This window comes from Mauremys mutica, chromosome 16, assembly GCF_020497125.1.
Source record: "Mauremys mutica isolate MM-2020 ecotype Southern chromosome 16, ASM2049712v1, whole genome shotgun sequence".
Lineage (NCBI taxonomy): Eukaryota > Metazoa > Chordata > Testudines > Geoemydidae > Mauremys > Mauremys mutica.
In genome coordinates, this window is record NC_059087.1 from 15,672,789 (window position 1) to 15,693,127 (window position 20,339).

The window sequence follows — 20,339 nt, forward strand, 5'->3', positions numbered from 1 at the left end:
ATTGGAAGCAAAAGACCATTCAACCTATGGACAGTTTTCTAAAGTCAGGAGTCTGGGGAGTGGATACTACCAGCAAAGAGACTAGAAGAAAGGAAGGCCGTAGAGTCTTTTCCCTCTAGAGTAAGTGGGCCATGAAAATTAAACTGTCCTCTCAGATTAGAGGAGTTCCCTCCTGCACTGGATTGTGGGGTGTTGGGGAATTGATGGTTATTGTGAAGAAACTTGGTTTTCCACCGCCTGTGTTATTTCTGTTCTGTAGATTAAAAATATAACTTCACTTTCCAGTTTAGTCAATCTGGAGTATTCATGGGCACTAAAACGTTCTTGAAGACAGCGATAAAGGGAAGGGGATAGCCTGTAATGTGAGGCAAGCTGAGAAAATTCAATGATAGACATCAAAATAAAACACTGGGCTCCAGAGATGCGTAGAGTGGTATTTCAATCTATTATGGATGGAAAAGAGACCGAGTTCCAGAGCCTCCAGCATTACACTCGCATACACCCATTCGGGAGGCTGTGTCAATCAGCTCACCCCATCTGTGTGGCAGTCTGGGGGCAGATTAGGATATGGTCAGCTTCGTCTACTTTAACTCCCAGAGGGAAGGCAGCATTTGATTTCCCAGGAAGATTAATGAGACGCTTCAGAGCCTCCAAATCTGGCTTCTTCCAAATGAGGGCATTTGTGCTTATGTCTGTTCTATAGACATGAGCCGCACGGCATTTGGAGAGAATTAAGCAGCTATCCCTCCCTTGATTCCCTTTGGGCCACGAGTTCTGAAGTGCTCTATGTCAGAAGTTCTGTCTTACTCCCTACCCTTGGTGTCCCTGTTCCTGGTGGTGTATTCTCCTCCCCCAACTCTTGCTGGGAAGAAGCAGTGGTGACGACACCAATGTACCTACCAAAAGGTGGACCGAGATAGATACCCAATTGCTGAAAAACGGCGCAAAGGAGCAGATGTAAAACCACAAGCAGCATTTAAAATATACACCATGTTTAAAAATAAATTAGTGGTTCTTGAAGAAGGGCACAAGGCCATGCCAGGCTGTCACATGTTAAACAGCAGCAGTGGAAGGTTCAGCTGATATTTTCATGTGAGCAAAACACTTAGAAGCTGGAATTATGCTTCGTTCAGCATCATGACAAAGGAGGAATTGTCATTGGTGTCATGTGATGCTTAATATAGCAGAGGAGAGAGCTCAAATGAAGGAAAGGTCTAGGAGGGCTTCTTGCCTCCCCCATTTCCACCCTCCCCCGAAAAATAGGCACCAAATAAATCTTCGTGCCCATCTCCTTGGAAGTGTATTAGAAATAAAACTGGCAGGAACATATTGCCTCCCCAGCTATAACACCAATATGCAATGTGTTCATTTCTAATCTCTCTCACTTTTACTCTTCTGTAGTACCTCTCATCTTTGTATCTCCACATACTAAATCATTTGACCCTCACAACACCCCTGTGAAGCAGATATTATTTTTATTTTTATCCATTTTACAGATGGATAAACCGGGGCATGGGGAAGTGAGGGACTAGGGTTTTCAAAGGAGTTGAAAAGAACTTAGTGCCCAAGGAAATCTAGTAGGATTTGAGCACCTAATTCCCTTTAAAAAGTCCTGTGGCACCTTATAGACTAACAGACGAATTTGAGCATGAGCTTTCTTGGGTGAATACGAAAGCTTATGCTCCAATACGTCTGTTAGTCTACAAGGTGCCACAGAACTTTTCGTTGCTTTTTACAGATCCAGACTAACATGGCTACCTCACTGATACTTAACTCCCTTTAGCCTCCTTTGAAAATCCCAGTTGTTGTAATTTGCCCCAACAGCCACACAGTAAGTCATCAGCAAAGTCAGAAAGAGTATTAATTCTTTTGCACTGAGTGTGTATGTAGCTTTGCAGAGAGGTAACGCATGACCCCTGCAATAAAGAATTTGCAAGCAAGGTTGAAACAATATGCATGAGGGATGTAGACAGACACTGGAGGTGGAGTGCTGATAGGATGACAAGACAGTTGCAAAGGACATCAATGCAGGCACAATAATGCATCATCTGATTTTTTCTTCGTTTTCCTTCTGCCTTTCTTTGTGTAGTCTGGCATATGCACATACAGACACTTTCAGCTGCTAAGAGGAGGGTTAGATTGTTTAGGCCTCATGAAAGAAGTTTGATTTAAGGAGACATGTGAAGGAAGAGAGGATGAAGGCCTGGTGGGTAGAGGCCAGTAAGGGGTTTCATGCTTTGGATGCTGTGCAGGAGGAGGCCAAGCTAATTTATCTACCTAGAGTTTTATGCCTCAGTTCATTACCATGGCAACTGAGCACATGGAGATGAGAAGGCAATAAAAGGGATTGGTTGTTAGACTTGCTGGATGCGTGTGTGGGGGGGGGGAGAGGTGAGAATAGGGGATGTGGAGAGTGAAAGGGGAAGGGGACTAAGTATAGTTTAGGTCAGGGGCTTTCAAACTTCATTGCGCCGCAACCCCCTTCTGACAACAAAAATTACTACACGACCCCAGAAGGGGGGACTGAAGCTGAGCCTGTCCGAGCCCCACCACCCCGGGCAGGGGCGCCAAAGCCCAAGGGCTTCATCCCTGGGCAGGGGGCCTATAACCTGAGCCCCACCACCTAGTGGAGCTTGGGCTTGGGCCTCGGGTGGTTGGCCCCGGGCCCCAGCCAGTCTAACGCCAGCCATGGAGACCCCTTTAAAACAGGGTCCCGACCCACAGTTTGAGAACTGCTGGTTTAGGTCCTTGAAGGCAAGGATGAGGCGCTTAAGTTTGATGAGGAAGGAATTGGAAGGGGGTAAGAATAAAATCCAGGAGGCCTGCTTCCGCCACTGGGAGAAAATCCCTCCCACATCTGGTTTGGAAATAAGCCACCAATGTAGCAGTAACAGTAGCTTCCAGACCTGTGCGTCCGCTCCTTTGGCCGGCTCTCACCAGCAACTGTCAAATGGAGCAAAATGGAGCTGTCTGGTTTGGAACCATCTTAGCTAGAGTCAGCTCCCTGAAGACAGTTAATAACTCACCTCACACCAACCCTCCTCTTTCTCCCTCCACACCCCAAGAACTGGGCATCAAGGCTGTACAAGAATTTGGGGTCCTCTAGGATGAGCCAGTAGCCATGGAACTGGCCTGTACCGTGTAGTGGCTGAGGTGATCTGCTAAAGCTATTGCCATTTTGCTAGGCATCCACAGTTCAAAGCACAATCATGTTTGGACACTGGGTTGACTTTCCCTTTTTTAATGCTTTAAACAGGGTTATGTGTTTAGCAGTTATTTATTTAAGCATTCTCCATGGTATTTGAAAAGCCTTTCTAAAGAGAACTCCTGGTAGAGGAGAGAAAGTGATGCAAAGAGTGGCAGACTAGCACATTCCATCTGAGCTGGCATGCAGATAAGCATGGGTATCATTTAAGAGACACTGTGCTATACACAGATCTGCCAGGGCTCCCTCACACCTGGTATTAAATCAGCAAAAAGCCTTCCACCTTCTGTTGCTGGGAGTTATGCTCTTTAGAGCTGAGTTCGACAGTTGTTATTGCAATTTTGTGGTGCTCTTTTGATTTACAGCTGTTTTTACGACCATTGAGACAGCCACAAATCGAGGAAATCTCATAAAACAGAGAGTAAACGTCTCCTTCACAGCCCAGGCAGAGTTTTGGCATCCGTGCTTATTCCATAGAGCAGGATGTGTAAACAATATTGTGTCCCTTGAGTGGCTGATATCAGTACAGTTAAGTGGTAACAGCTTGAAAAATGCATTTCTCGTATATTAGCGGTAAAACTCAAAATGGGCCCCCAGGCTAAAGTAAATTGGTGACATTTTGCAGCAGAAGGGAAAAAAAATAAAGGCAGGAATTGGAAATGCGGAGCCCCAGCTTTGAAAGCAATGGGATTGGAGCCAAAGTTGGATTTATCTGCATTATTACAGTACAAAAATAAATGGATCCACCACACTTGTTGCAAAGCATGCCTAATTGGAGAAGACAGATTATATATGTCTGCTTTAAAGAGGAGAAAAAGTCATCTCCCCTCCCCTCCCCTCAATCCTCCATCCTACCCAAAAGATGAAGTCAGGAAATTCCATATTTAATCGAATTGTCATGGGCAGAACCTTCCCAGTTCCTGTTATTTAGCACATTGAGAAGTGCACGGTGCCTGTGTCCTCCTCCTTGTACTCCTACACACATTGTACCTCATTCAGTTATGCTTTGCGTCCGTAACTCCAAAGGGGCAGCCTTCCAAGCTGCTACACTCTGAATCCCCGTGTGACACTGATAACACACTTCCAGTTATAAAAATGTTTACTGCTGATACAGTGCTTTTTGTCTCCCGAAAGGCTCACAAACATTAATCAGGTTTCAGAGTAGCAGCCGTGTTAGTCTGTATCCGCAAAAAAAACAGGAGTACTTGTGGCACCTTAAAATTTGTTAGTCTTTAAGGTGCCACAAGTACTCCTGTTTTTTTTACAAACATTAATGAATCCTCCCGACGTTCCAGAGAAGTAGCTAAATATTTAATCCAAATTCCAGATAGAAAGACTGAGGTAGAGATCTTACATGACTTGGCCAAGGAGTAGTCAAAGTCAAACCCTGAACTGGAACTCAGGCGTTCCGGACTCCCTGTCTGTTCAGATCACTGTATCATGTCTCTGCCCTGACCTTGAAGAGGGAGATTCAGGCACATAGTCTGTGTACCTTCCCATTTCCCTACACAGTTTTGATATGTAGGGAGATACTGTACATTCTCCGGCCTTTACTCTTTTTCAGGAGTTTCTAATCTTTCCGGTCTTTTCTAGTAGGTTTTTAATCCCAGTCCTGTCCTTGTTACATCCAAGTGCCTCTAGTGGCCAGGAAATTTGTGTGTTTGAACTGTAGTGTTGTAACTGTGTTGGTCCCAGGATATTAGTGAGACAAGGTGGGTAAGGTAATATCTTTTATTGGACCAACTTCTGTTGGTGAAAGAGATTGCGGCATTTAGAGCAAAGGCTTTTTAAAGGGTAGAGACTGAGTAGCATACCAGGAAGTGAAATGTCTGTTGCTTATTGACCTGCATGGTAGATGATAAAATTATATAGGTATCTCATAAAATAACACAGAGAGAGACTGGTTCTGCTGTTTCACCATGTTTCACGATTAAAACATACATATTGTTTACATATTGAATAGTTTCTGCTGTATTCACGTGTAGAGCCAATGTTATCTGATTGGTGTGACTGGAGGTAGCAGTTGTTGTGTGGCTTGTTAGTTTAATTACCCAAGGGTCTAGTGAATACCAAGCATGGTGGTCCAGCGTCGCTGAAATCCATTTTCTTTTCAGCTTATGGAGCAGAACTATGAGAGATCCTTACACACTTGGCTTCTTCTTATGGCAGAGAGAAAGCTCTAGAGCAGAGAAGCTGGCTTCTTTTTCCTGTGCTGCTAATCACAACCTGCTCTCCCCTTCCTACTCCCAGTTAGCATAGTTCATTACATGTAAGCCTTGATTCCTACAGTAATCAGTAGCAACATAAGCAGGCTCGTTCAGCAAAGGGTCTGCATATGGGTTCAAGAGGATGAGAAGATAGCTGCTCATGCTCTTTATTTTGTTATATATATTTCACTGCAATATACAGTCCTTGTTTCCTTTTTGTTTTGCTTCATCCTGTATTGTTTGGAAATAACTAGCCTTGAGATTCAAAATGGCCATGGGACTTAATGTATGCTGACCTTACAGATCCTCAGAACAAGATGAAGGGGGTTGCTCATCAAAATTATCCTATTGGTGTTAAATCTGCAGGAGTCTGCTGTGCTGAAAGAAATTTCTCATCCAGAAATTATTTGGGTTTTGGTTTTTGTTTGTTTGTTTAATAAAAAGGCCCCAGGAAAATCAGCATTGCCAGTCTCACGATTTTATCATGACTTATGATATTGTTTTTTGTTTTTTCTTAAAGTCACAACTCCTGGAGTCATGTTATTGCATGAGAATCTCAACTCACTTTTTTTTAAATCCAAGTTCCTAGCCCTCATGGTTATGGAGAAAAGCTTGAAAATATACTCCCTAAAGGCTCAAAACTCTGAGGAAAATAAAGGGAAATTGAATCCAACATTTTATTTTTATGATTTGTGGGCGCCTAACTGGTGATTTTAGAGTGTTGGCATTGTTCTAGGACAGGCATGGAGATGGGGGCTACTGAACGCGCTACCAGTAACTTTGATGTAAAGAAAGAAAAGACAGGTAACCACTGGCCACTTAGAATAATCAGATCTGCCACTGTTCCCAGCCCTCTGCCAGGACACAATAGATGAAATGCTCAGAATGGGTAGGACCAGCACTACTCTAGTATGATTTATGGTGTCATAGTATGCCCATTGTATTAAGAATCTCTTCTACATGTGCTGTTGGTGGGATTGGGAACTTCCCAATAAACCTCTTAACTAGGAATGTTTAGAAGTTGCTGAAATAAAAAGAAGGAAAAATTACATGTGCAGCAAAAGCTACCCAAGTGACACACTCACTGTAGTTCATGGTCACAGCTGCTGTCAGCAACTCCAAGAGCGAGAAAGGAACATGGCGGGCGTTCATCCCAGCACTGTGGTCACACCTTTATAAAGATGTACCGTTTGTGCTTGGCAAGGGGGCTTAGCGTATGCCCAGAACATAGCTTCCAGCATGGTTCCAAGAATGCATTGTGTATATGTTAAGCACTGATGAAGCGCTGTATTCTCTTCACCCTGAATGAAATGTACAGATATGGAAATGGACAAACCCCAAAGGGAAAGGAGTTTTATCTCTTTAGCCAGGAACCTTGCAGCGTGGAATTTCAGCATCCTGTTGAGTCATCCATGTTTGAAAATTGGGCCACTGGATTTTAATTATAGGGATGGGTCTGAATATTGTCACTGGTCTTTTATGTCTAAAGTGGGCCAAACCAAAAACTGAATCTGAATTTGGGTGACCCATAAAATTGGTTAAAAGGGGAAAATAAAATTAAGGTTGCCCTCTACAATGATGGCAGGAGGTACCACAAATTTGAGGGAAAGTTCAGCTATGGGCCTGAGCTTGGCAACTCAGGATCTCTGCTCAGTCTGAAAAACCTCGTGTATCAAAGGGAAAATGCAACGTCAGATCACCCTCTTAAGGGTTAGTGTTGTTCTCCCCTGGAGGATTGTCTGGGACATGCTCACAGTTGTCTAGAAACCCAACACCAACACCCAGCCTGCCTCAACATTGGGTGAGCTTTTTGTGACCAAACTGAATTATTTTCTATACACAAGTGGTGCCTCCCCCCCCCCGCCCCCACTTAAATGCCCCTTCCTTCCTTTGGTTTGAACAGCTGTGAAAGGAGTGGACCCAGAAAGAACAGTGCTTTTGTGCAGCACAGTTATGTGTTTAACATAATAAATGTTTATTGTCCTCTGGAGCAAAGGAGCAATAGGCTAAATTATAGCCTGGGGAGGGAAAGCTAGAATCATGAGGTATAGCCTGTTAATTATCTTTTTTTAGCTGTCATAATGTACTGGTGTTCCCCTCCAGCCCACCCCCTCCCCCTAATCCATTGCCTCCACCATCACTATCTCCAAAATATCTGCTTCCCTTACTATTGCATCTTCCTTCTCTTCCTCCTCCTGCTCTTTCATTTGTAAGGCATCTCTGGCCTCCAGAGAGATTTGTGACTTCTCTCCCAGCAGCCGCTTAACGTGATAAAGGCCCTCAGACTGCCTCTCTCTGATTAATCAGCCCTTGTGCAGCCTCGATAGGGTGTTAATTTGTAAACTCGGTGGACAGGCAGCCGTGATAAGCCTCAACAGCTGCTGTACGTCTGCCATGGGGGATGGGCAGATAAGGCTACAGCCCTGGGATACAGCCAAGAAATATTTTGGAGCAGTGAATTAGAAACAACAAAAAGAGCCTTCTGCAAAGAAGCTCCTTTTTGGGATGGTGCAGATAATATAGGAGATTTCAATAGCCTTTCCCCATATAAACTCCATGACCTCCTAACCCAGAATAAGACAGATAACAATCAGATCTCAAAAATGTAAAAGACAATGGAGCTTCTGCCAGAAGTGTGTGTGTCTGTATGAACATGTCATACACCATGATTCTGGCTAGTAGAACTACACAAATCCTTTCATGCATCACACAAATTCCACTAACCAATTTTTACAGCAGTTTGCCTGATTCTTTAGACCTGGATTTGGCGCTAACTCAGTATGAGACTGTTTAGCAGGAAGTGTAACTTGCACAAAGTGGCTGGATGCAAAGGGAATGCAAAATATCTGAGGGGGTACCAATAAGTAAGGTTGTGTGTTCCTAAAATATAGATAATGTACATGTGAGTGCACGTATATAAGATGCCAGACTATATGTGAGTATGTGTCCAGCCTCTACACAAATCATGGAAAGATAACTTTTCCTCTAACTTCAAAAGCCAGAAAATTCAGAACCATGAAGTATTGCAGCGATCTCTGAAGGAGCTAGGCATGATCTTCCATTCCATGTAGGATAACTAGGCAAGTTGGAGTGAGTCAAGGCCAAAATGAGAAGCATTTACTTTGCTTATGTGGGGAGGATGATTACAGTCAAACATTCCCATTGATTTAACATATATTAATTTTATTTTTTATGTAATCGAGGATATATTCCTAAAAATTGAGGGGAGGAATATTTTATTGAATTCGTGTCAGCTCCTTAGTTCAGCTGAATCCCAGTAACTCTTCCATTGCTGACCTCATTGATAATACTCCTGTTATCTGAGGACAGATGACAACATGTGACAGATCACAGAAGCTGTTTTTTCGTTGCTTGCCAATGCAGATTGTTACTTGGAGCCTTTTTTGAATTGCAGCCTTCTCAGACCGTAACCTTTATATGAAATCAGATGTCTTGCAAAATCCTCTTGGCCTCCGGAATGTGATTTGCAGCAGTTTGTGTAGCTGAAGGTTCCAAGCGGGATTTGGGTGACCCATAATCGGTTAAAAGGGGATAATAAAATCAAGGTTGCCCTTACAATGATGGCAGGAGATGCAGAAATGAATTGCTTGGCAGTGCAGATCTGGCCCTTCCTCTTCCTCTCCCTCCCACCCGTTTTTCCCTTGGTTGCCAAGTCCTGTCTGGCAGGCCATTACAATGATAAATGCAGGTAGCTGGCAAGGACCACAGTTAGGAGTTTATTCTAGTGTGCCAAGCCTTGCTTGGCGTTTCCCATCGGTGCCAGCATTTGCATTCTGACTCAGTTTGATGGAAACCAGGACACGAGGTGTGAATTTATGTCTGCATCCTTCCAGAAGAGCTGGGATAATGAAATGCCAACTCAGCCCTGGGAGCAGCAGAGTAATTTGGTGGGTACCTACCAACAGTCTGCCACCTGTCATTTGCAAGACATTTCCTGCCCTCCCCCCATCGCTCCTCTCCGTGATGCAGCCTTTGAATTATAAGAAGTTTTAGGTAATTCTACAGAGAGCTCTTTCCTTTGATTCCTTTGATTTAATGCAAATAAAATCTGTGTCCCAGCCAAATGATAACCTGGCTGGATAGTTGCAAGCTGTAATGACAATAATACAAATTAGTGTAGTAGTGTGTTATTACAATGTTCCCAACCTTTCCTAGTCATAGACGAGTTTCCTCCTACATTTTGTAATGAAAGCTGAAACAGTAGCCAACTCTATGGCTATATATCAGCATCGTGGGGGTCATGCAATGAAATTTGGACTGCAAATACAGACTGAATATCAGAAAAACCTTCCTGACAGTGAGCTCTTGTCATGGAGTACAGTAGCCTTTCAGGAGAAGGTTTGAAAGCGCCATAATCTGAGATGTTTCAAAGTAGGCTGGGCTAAACACTGGAAAAATGCACCATAAGGAATAGTTCTGCACTGGCTGTGGGGCGGATTAGCTGACCTTAACATAGTGAGTCTTTCCCATCACTAGTCTACAGGGAGAGGACACAGCCTAGTCAAATGAGATGTCCAGAAAACTCTCCCCTTATTATAATTCATAGACAAATATTGTCCAGAGACAGAGCTGGTGCTTTTAGCCACTGGGAGGGAATTAAGAAGAGAGCCTAAAGAAGAGCTAAGTGTAATCTTGCCATTTATTACAATTTAAAATAATTTCCTACTAGAAAGAGTTGGAGGAGAAACCAAAGCAATTTCTGTTTCACCTCCAGAACTATTGGCTTTTCCCCTGATTATCTGGCATGTCTTTGGTGTGGAAGATCTGAAAGACACAGTGGATGGGCACGTGATAAAGAAAATACCCGTGCCAATTAGGAAAGGAAAAGAGGAGTGTAAAACTGTAGTCTCAGCGAGAAGGGTACTGAGATGAGAGAATATTACCCCATAGTGCAATTTCATTTAAAGTAACTAAGGACACGCAGGCTAAAATGTAAAGCGAAGCTTCTGGGCTGTGTTTAACAAGGACAGCTGGAAATGCTTCTCTCTGCTCAGTGTCTCTGAGAACAGCTTAGGGGGCCTTCCACAGCTGCAGGACCAGTCTTGTCGAGGCCCCATGAACTTTCTGACCTTTTAAAGAAATGCATTTATTTATTTACTTATATTGTCCAGAGACAAAGCTAGTGCTGTGGAGCGAGGCTGGGGCGGAGGAGGAGTTTGGCCTTTTCCTCCGGGAGGTAGCAATTGCTGAGAGGAAGCAGAATCACAAAGCATGGCTAATAGAGGGAATAGGAAAGGGAAACAGTAGGCTGTAGATGCTCTCTAGGGGGTGGGTTTGTGGGGGAGATGACAGAAGGGAGCGGGGAAGGAAGAGGAGTTAGCAGGCCTCTGCCCTGAGGCTCTGATAACAGACATGCTTGTAGGTCAGGCATCCTGCTGCTTCCAGAGCATCATGTCAGCAAAGACTTCTCTTCCAGCGCAGAAAGGAGGGCACGTCTGTGCAACCAAGAGATCTGAGTGGCACGTGTTGTACAATTATAGTTACTGTTCAATCCAAAATAATTTAACCTTCAAAATGATTGTAAAGCAGTGGGGAAAGTGCTCTGGATTCAAATGTGTGTTTTTCTCTATACAACACACCATTCTGTTGCCAAGAGAGTAGGGTGAAAAAATAGCCATAAATATAGGACCTACATTTAAAAATTATGGGCTTGATTCACCATAGTCCTGCAGCTTATGCACTCATGTACTAAGTGCAACCTGGGTGTAAAATGTTACCTTGCTATTCTGATCAGGTCCACTTTGCACTGGTAGGCACATGGTATGTGGTATACACAGTGAAGTGCAGCAGTGAACTGCCCCTGTGTCCTGTGCTTCCAGGCTCCCCACAGCCTAGTGCAGCTGACTAGTCCCAGAACTATGCCAACATTGAGGATGCTGGCCCAAGGACAAGGAAGTTAAACACAAGAAATCCATGCTCACTGACGTTCTGGGGCTACTGAGAAATAAAAACGTTCAAGTGGAAAAGGGGCAGAGGTGATGCCTTTTTGAATAGAAAAAAGGTGTGCTGTGAAGTGCCCCTTTCCATGACAGCAATATTACTGCGTGCACACACTACTTGTGTCAATTAACTTGACTTTGGGGCTTTGCCTGACATTTGGCAGGAACAGAATATAGTCCAAGAAGCTTCCTGTTACTAGTGAAGTCTCTGTTAAAGTGAACCTTCACCCCTAGAGCCCAACACCTATCAGTTGCTCATAGAAAGGCCTTTAATGAAAGGTCAGAATTGTACTGAAAACCTTTAGGCTATTTTAAGGCGGTCACTTTATCAAGGAGTTGCCTGTTGAGTGTAGTTCATAGTGCAGATTTCACCACAATGTGTTATCAGATGACTGCAGCACGGCAAAAGTTTTTGTATTGTGTTTTAGACAGATCAGCACAATGCGTTCTTTTGCCAGTATTGCCCAAATCTGGAGTTCTTTCTTGCTTAGGGGTTCTCATTTATTATTAGTGAGCTTGGCATTTAAATAGATACAGCCTTTGGCTTGGAGGTGAGTGGACAGATTTTCAAAAGTTCTCCATTTCAGCAACTGGAGTTACACTTTCAAAAGAGCTTACTTCCCATTTAGGCACCTAAAAAGATTTTCAAAAGTGCCCCATGACCAGTGGTTCCCATTATTTAGGTCCCCAAGTGGGAGCTGTTGGGTGCTGAGCCCTTTTGAAAATCTAGACCATAAATTCTATGTAAAGGTCACATGGGGACAGTGTCTTCACAGTCCAAGGATGATCAAAAAGCAAAATGTAGCTGGAGTGTGTGTAGTGTATCCTGTTTCTTCTTGCTTAATCCCTCAGCACAGCTGTCTAATATTCCCCATTGGTCAGTTAATTAGCCCTGTCCCCATCAACAATAATGCTTCCTAGAAAGTTTCAGGAAAAGAACAGTCACATGCTTTGCACCTCAGGTTGATTTCTCTTGTGATGTTGTGCGAAATGATCAACTTGCAGTTCTCGTAGTTTTTCTAGCTGACTTTATTCTGTTTATTTTATTTGTATTAATGCATCAGAAGTTTCTGTCAGATGCTGATGCCGTTTTTGAAAGATTCAAAGTTCTAACAGCTTCTTCAAATGTTACATGTCCCTTCAAAATATATGCAATGCTGTCCACAGACATTACATTTCTCCTGTACCCTTTCCTGTGTTTGATGCTTCCTTCTTTACTGGACGGTTTGGGGGAACTCCAAGCTACTTTTGCATCTTCCCATGTGTATTAATTTCCATTTACTTTAGAAAAACTAGTTAGTTGTCTGCTCCTAACACTGAAGGAAGGAATTTGATATAAAGCAGGAAAAAGGGACTTCCAGAAACAACTTGCATTGAGCAAAAGCATTAGCCACCCACATATGGTGAAATTCTCCACTGAACAAGCCGTATAGCAGCCACAGCAGCTCAGAAGAGATGGTAAAATCAGAGAAAAGAGAACAAGAGGAAGATGAGAAGCAGTAAGAGACAGCCTAGTAATTGGTGAACCTCCAAATCTTGCAGGTCTGCTCTGGAGGCTTCTCAGAACATATCCATCCCTTTTAGTTTGGAAGCCTCCCAAGAAGAGGCCTTTTTTGTGAGATTTCCAGCACTCGTTGGTTTCAGCTGGGTGAGTGTTGTTGTGAGAATAGCCTTTCTTGAGATTGGATCCTAGCTGCAACAGAAGGTGTGCAGCCTTTCCAAAAATGAAAATTAAGCTACATTTTACAACCACCTTTCTTCTCTCCCCAAAGGGAAATGGGGCTGAGTGTGGGGCAAAGATTTGGTTCTTACATATACAGAACCAGTCCACCCGGCCTTTGTCACCATACAGTTTTGCTCTTTGTGAACCCAAAATTTGGAGCTAGCTGGCAGAAAAGTGCATTGTGGTCAGATGCTTGAAGCAGCAGGACTGGGGCCAGTGTACAGCAGAGCTATGTTGTTTGATGAATCAGTTCTGGATTGGGAAACTGGTGTTTTCTGCTCCAGGAAGATCTATATGGCCTTTATTTTCAATGCCAAGCAAGCATTGATTCCCCATTAACAATTTTTTTAGGCTGGGGGGGGGAAATCAGTAACTACTGGGAGGCCTGACATGGTTTTACTGTGCTGTCTTTTGTGTGATGCTATAGTTCTTTGTTATATATAATCTTTAAATTATTAATCTGTAAAAGGGCTACACCTTTCCGATGTCCTGTGTTAGCAGGAATCAGGATAAATGAGGCATGGATTTTATTATACCTCAGTATTTGTCTTTAGGGAGAAAGGGTGTGCTGCATCATTTGTGGTTTCCACCTTCCATTATTAAAGCAAAAACTGCCTTTGCTGGGGCTTCTATTAGCAGGAGTTGAAAATGTGAGCCACAATGTGTTTTGTTTGCTGTTAGTTTGTGTGCACAAGGAGCAAGACAATGAGGAAACAGAGCACGGGTTTTCTTTTTTTTATTTCTGGGGGTGGGCGGGGGAAAGAGTAGTTATATGTGTATTAGTTTCAACACCATTTAAAGTTAAGCCACAGAGCTGGGTGGATGCTTTTCCTCTTTAGAACTGGGGAAGGTAGGACGTTGGAGGGGAAGAAGGAAATCAAATCAAAACAGCAGCAGTGAATTGGCAGTTTTCAGCAACCCTGATGAATAAGCCTCCCCCTCACACACACACCCCCAAAAAAGGCATGGTACAAATGTGCAGGCTCCCTTAAATGGAGGCTGGAAGGATCTTAAAAAGTTGGATGTGATTCAGCTGTGTGAACCACTTTGAAGACTCTTTACTATCCTGTGAAATTGTGTGTTTGCGCACATGCACAGGGCTGCCCAAAAGGGTGGGGGCAAGTAGGGCAATTTACTCCGGACCCCACAGGGGCCCCCATGAGAGTTTTTTGGGGCCCCTGGAGTGGGGTCCTTCACTCGCTCCGGGGGCCCCGGAAGACTCTCGCGGGGCCTGGGCCCTTGGAGCTTCTTCCACTCCGGGTCTTCGGCGGCAGGGGGTCCTTCCACTCCGGGACCCACCGCTGAAGTGCCCCGAAGACCTGCAGCGGGGGGTCCTTCCACCCCGGGACCCACCACTGAAGTGCTGGGTCTTCGGCGGCGGGGGCCCCCCACCGCCAAAGACCCCAGGCCCCTGAATCCTCTGGGTGGCCCTGCACATGCATGCTTATTTTGGGGAAAGAGTCAGAGAAAAAGTGTGCAATACACGAAAAATATAGAGCCCCCTATCTCATAGAGAAAGAGGTCTTACCAAAGCGACAGCTTTAATAAAACATATCTTCCTCTGGCTGTGCAGTATCCAGTGCAAATGAAAGAGAAGAGTAGTTAAGAGGAGGACAAGCACCAAATGCACAAGCAAGACTAGAAGTGTCTTCAGTCTGTAGGCTTCAGGCTGAGAATGTCTGTCTGCATCATCCAGTGATGAAAATAAAATCTGGTAAGGAGCAAAAGACTCCAGGGGTACACAAACCATTTTGCTCTGTAACCCTGTGACTGCCCTCCCCCATTCCTGAGACTTTGCTTCAGGTGGGTAGGGAGAGGAGGAAAGGAAATCCCTTAGCTTCATGCTCCTAAACCAAACACTCGCACACATGAATTCCTGGATGGCTTGAGCCATCCATGTAAAGGGCTCTTAACTGGCTGAATTGCTCTCAGGGGAGGAATTCTGCTTTTTAAAAAAAAAAATTCCATCTGAAACATATGCAAATTAATTGCTTGAAACAGCAGAAAATGTGGGAGGGCAGTGGCTTTAGCATATGCTTTGGTTTGCTAGATTTTTGCACTCATTAGTGGGCTTGCTCAGAGCCATAGGTTTTTTGTGTCCATTTTCTTTAAAGGGTGAGTAATGGAATTGAATGATGTATTCAAATTCTGTCTCATTTCTGCCTTCCCCAACTTGCTCACTGACTTTAGAGTAATTCCTTGAATAAACTGTAGTGCAGGCATTTACTGTTTCAGAAATGGCCCTTAAGCCAAAAACAGTACTGATCCGGAGGCAAAGATCTCTATAAATTCATGCAAAACTTCATGTAAACACTAGGTATGAAGGTTTATGTCTATAAACTGTGGCTGTGGTGCTGAAAACCCTGTTCTGTAAATGCTGACTCTTGAACGTTAAAGCTTGTTTTTCTGTGTCATTCTCCCTGTCTTAATCCACAGGTCTTTTATTTGCTCTTTAACCCTGAAATTTCTTCCTTGTTTCTCTTAAATTCTGACGTCATTTTAAACTATATTGATGAGCTCTTTAGCTGATGATTTGATGTTTTCTGGCGACAGTATGAGTCCGTATCATCCTTCCTTGCTGAATTATGTGGAAAGGTGCCATCCTTATGGTTGGAGCAGGGACTTGAGCTTCAAGATTCCTGGCTCAGGTGCTGACTTGCTGTCTGTGACTTTGTGCAAGTCAGTGGCTTTTTTTGGTCAGTTTCCCTATCTGTAAAGTGGGGTAATATTATTTACCCACCTCCAGGGAGCATCATGTTGCCTAAAGTTTATGAAGTGCTTTGAGGCCAAATCATATATGTATGTAAGTTGTTGGTTTTAGGAGCAGTGACTGAGCTGCAATATTCAGCCCAAATTTCAAACATCCCTAGTGTGTTAGACCCAGGGTTTTGATTCAGATGCATTCCTATTTTCTGTCTGGTGGTGATGGATGTTGTTTGACAATATATAGAAGAAGGTCTTACTCATGGATAATAAATTCAGAGCTGGCACTAAACTATTTTATACACTGCTGCCCTTGCAGCATTATGGTGTAGCGGTAAATAACTAGCCAAAGTCAAGGAGTAAATACTGCCCTCAGCTTCACCCATGTAGCAAAGGTGATACAAGTGTAATTCAAGGCAGAATTTGGTCCATCATTTTGAATAATTTCGGTAGAAAGTATGCAGTGGCCATACACACCAAGACTGAAGAGGCAAGCTCGAGTCAGAATCTCCTTACTTATTTTTGTGGGTTGCTGTCTCAACCTCAGCATTGTTTCATGTTGTCTTCCCTCTCTGTTTTTTATAGCTTTCAATATGATCACTGCAGATTGTGACTTTGTGTTCCTTAGAAATAATAATGGTAGAGATGACTCTTTCTTCTTTCTTATTATATCTGCTGCGAATCTTGCTGCATTTTTACTGTCTCTTTCTAAATCGCTGTCTAAAATATGTAGCAGCGCAATACAAGTCATAGCGCACTTATCATGCAAACCTCCCAGGGCACCTTAGAATAAAATCAGTAAAATCAAAAAGAAAATCAACTTAGTTCAGCCCTGAGTTGAATTAATTATTTTTTAAAGCAGTGTTGGGGTTGGGGTTTTTTTAATATATATTTAGCTTCTCCAACTTCGTTCTCTCTGTATTACATTTTTATTCAGTTTGATGCAAACTTGGAGAATATATTAATAATTATCACACTGAGATTAGTAATGTTGATAATGCCCACCTGTCCAAAAATTAGCTTGTCATTCTCTATGGAACCTTTATTGACCAGATAATAATCAGCTAGTGATAAACGATAAATTTGTTTATGCTGAAGTAGACGTACTTTGATAGCTGGAAAAAAGTCATCAAATTAGCTAATAAAAGCTTTATTTACCATGAAGGGTTTTTTAAATGTCTGTCATTATCATCCTGGTTGCAACACAGTGACCCCGATTATCATGAAGCTGTTTACAAGATTTAGGTTAATTGGATTTCTTAACTACTTCCCAGAGCTGTGAGGAGCACAAGTACAGTATGATGGAGTTCAAATTTTGTAAACGGGGCTGCGTTATACTGAGACAGGCTTCCTATAGAAAGAAGTTGCTTTGTTTCATAACCAGCTCAGTGCATAGCAGCCGTGTCTGTGATTTGGTATGATATATGTAACACCTCTATTTGTGCAGATGCATATAGCTATAGCTTGCACTGTCACTACACAACTACGATTTGTGTATTCAGTAAGAGAAGAGGTTTATTTTCAACAAGAGAGACATTGAAATGTTGTTACTTCAGCTTGATAGCCAATTCATTTGTATTTTCATATGAAGAATCATGAATAAAATAGCTTGTGTATTGCATGGGTGCCTAAATAAAAGAGACAGGAGGATGTACTTGAGTGAGAACAGGACAGTGCTTTTATGTGCTTTTCTTTCATCTGCTCAAGACTCCTGCTTATTCTTAAGTAGCACAACATTGCACCCTCCAGGTGCAGTGTGTAACTGCAGTTATGATGATTGATTTGTTCTGTAAGGACTGTGTATTTTTGGTAGAGACTCCTATATTCTCTTTTAGAATCAGTAACCCTCTTTCTGTTTTGTTTTCAGGCTTCTTTAGGCTCCGAGAAGCTGTTTTCCCTTGCAGCAAATAAAGGTAGGTGCTTTGGAGAAACACTTTCCTTTTCTTATCTTACCGTAAGAACAAGAAACTCCTTCAGTGTATGAAACTACCAAAAACCTTAAAAAGAACAGGAATACTTGTGGCACCTTAGAGACTTAACAAATTTATTTGAGCATAAGCTTGTGTGTGTAACAGGAATTGAATTTAACAGGAAGCCAGTGACTTCAATCTTGCCATGTAGCATTGTCAAAAAGAACACCTCATATTGTCACAGGCTTGCAATGGTTATGTTAATTTTACTGCCACCTTGTATTAGGATGAGGCTGGGTTTTTTTCCCTTCCAGATGGTAGATTTGTAGCAAATGCCTTAACGAGAGGGCTTATTGACGAAGCAGGAATCAGCTCTATAGCAGAGCTGCCACAAGCAAATCTTTATGTTTTAAAAAAACTAAGGAATATTTGTGTATCTATATTACTCTCTCAAGGATTCAAATATCTTTTCACCCACCAGCGTGCAGAACTTTTATATCTATAGGTCTCAATCCTCCAAAGTGAAGTTTAAGGTGCTCAGTATATTGCAGGATTCTAGCCCATAGCTCCCATTAGTATTAATGAGGGTTACCTGTGATACACACTGGGTGTTGCAAAGAGACGTGGCCTGTTCAGATTTCCTTTGGGAATTGGGTATATATATTTTTAAATATACCAAGCCCTCCCTTTAGGACTCAGTCTGCCGGTAATACAAGGCTACTCTGGCTTGTTGCTCAGCTTCCTATGGATAATCTCACTCTTGGTTGAATGCTGTGGACAAAAAATATTTAAGGAACAGCCTTGTAGAGAAGAGTGTTGTGTACAATTGAAAGCATTATGCGCTATGAATGGTTCTGCTCTGTCGTGCAAGAAGGCTGACATTATGGCTTTGTATACACTGCCAGTAAGTAACGCTGTTCTGCAGTGTTCCTTGTATTGAACTACAGAATAAAAACCATTTCAGAGCAATAATGACTACTAGGGAGACACAAATGCCTTGAAGGGGGAAAATGAGGCTCATTAATAACAAATTATAGCATGAAAAGGTTATTTCAAGAGGACCAAGAGGGGACTCGTTTACCTCACTACTGTATAGGAATAGGAGCTAGCCAAGGAAAGGCTTTTTGGTTATTACTTGTTGTGTGTGTCTCAGGCTAGTTCCAGGCACCATTGGGCTGGCCTTTTTAGAGGCTGTAAGTGCTAGAAATTCTTTCTTTCCAAGTCCTGCAAACTTTAAATGGTAAATGTGAAAACTGATGGTAAGTGTGTGACATTAGTACATTTGCAGATGTTTTCACAAAATTATGCAGTTTCATCAGGAAAAAAATAGCAAAGAACTGCGGGGGGGGGGGGGAGGGAGAGGAGGGGAGCGGAGGAAGGAGGATAGACACCATTTGTCATCTGTCCACCCTATTGTGTACCTTAGGTGCCAAACCTTGTTAAGCCCAAATCCCATACAGCTCGCTTGCTCTTCAAAACAAAACAAAACAAAACTCCAGGAGCATGGGTGAAAATGTGGCCCGGTGATCTAGTTTAGAGGATTACATTCAAGCGTCAGCAGCTTTGTTGGCTCCTGCAGTTATTGAAGTCTGATGGTTTTTTCCCCCTTGATATCTCAGAGCCACTCAGCAACATGAGTTTTCAGATTGCTCTCCATCATGTGCCGGTGGCAGTAAACTTGACAGCATGGAGTCATTTACTCTCTTGTGTTTGCATCACTGCAGCTGAAAATTATTACTGTTTATTTTGCCATGGATCCAGATATCACCAGACTTTGGGAAAGTTTCAATCCAGATATGAATTTTGTGACTCATCTTTAGCTTCTACATAGATCTTGGAGTAAACACATGTCTACCATGCTGTTTGCCAAAGATTGAGACTGTGTGGGCAGACTCTGTTCAGGACTACCTTAGGATTGGCATGGCATAGCATAGCAGTTGTATTGCAAGGTCAGATTGAGTAGCATTGGTAGATCTTTATGGAGAAGCTTGAACGGCACTAAATTCTGATGCTGGTTAATTTTACAAGTCCTGCTATGTGATTACACCAGAGTTCTATCTCTCACATATACAAATTAAAGGCACTGTTAAATGATGAAGCCTTTGCGATGCCGTATGGGCAGAGAGAAGGTGACCTTCAAGGACTGACATTTCAAACTCCATTAATAAGATACCAAACTTGACTTAAATCTTAAGTTTTCAAAGGTGTGAGCAATTGTGCAGGCAAAGGATTAGTTAAACGTACACTTTCCTGATTTGTACACATATATGGTGCAACGGGTGCACACTTCTCTTGCAGGCGTTCGCATTGTGCCCTTCTTTGAAAATCTGTGCTTCGGTTTTGGGAGGGGAGGGGAGGATTGCAAGGGATTACAGGCCCAGCGAAAAGCAACAATTAAAAATCAAGCCAACTCACTGAGGGGTGCACTTCAAGCATTGTTTTGCCAAAGCTTGTGCTCCTCAGATTATGGGAGAGCGCCCTCTTTCTTCAGACCACTTTACGCACTCGCTGCTTGTAAATTCTCAGTAAGGTTTTGATTTTAATATATTATCATTCCATTTTTTTTTCTTGAAGATCATCCAGAATTCTGTAGAGGTTAATTTCTTAGTTAGCAAGTTCTATGTTGTCTGC

The 20,339-nt window shown here is 42.8% G+C and overlaps 1 protein-coding gene across 18 annotated transcripts in view; it reads left to right on the plus strand.

Annotated features, from left to right (window-relative positions):
• Positions 1-20,339, plus strand: part of FBRSL1 (fibrosin like 1) — a 734,888-nt gene that overhangs the window by 646,317 nt on the left and 68,232 nt on the right. For all 18 annotated transcript variants that reach the window (XM_044989412.1, XM_044989398.1, XM_044989396.1 and 15 more), the window contains one exon: positions 17,666-17,711. In XM_044989412.1, coding sequence (XP_044845347.1) covers positions 17,666-17,711 — 46 coding nt within the window. The remainder of the gene's footprint in view (positions 1-17,665; positions 17,712-20,339) is intronic.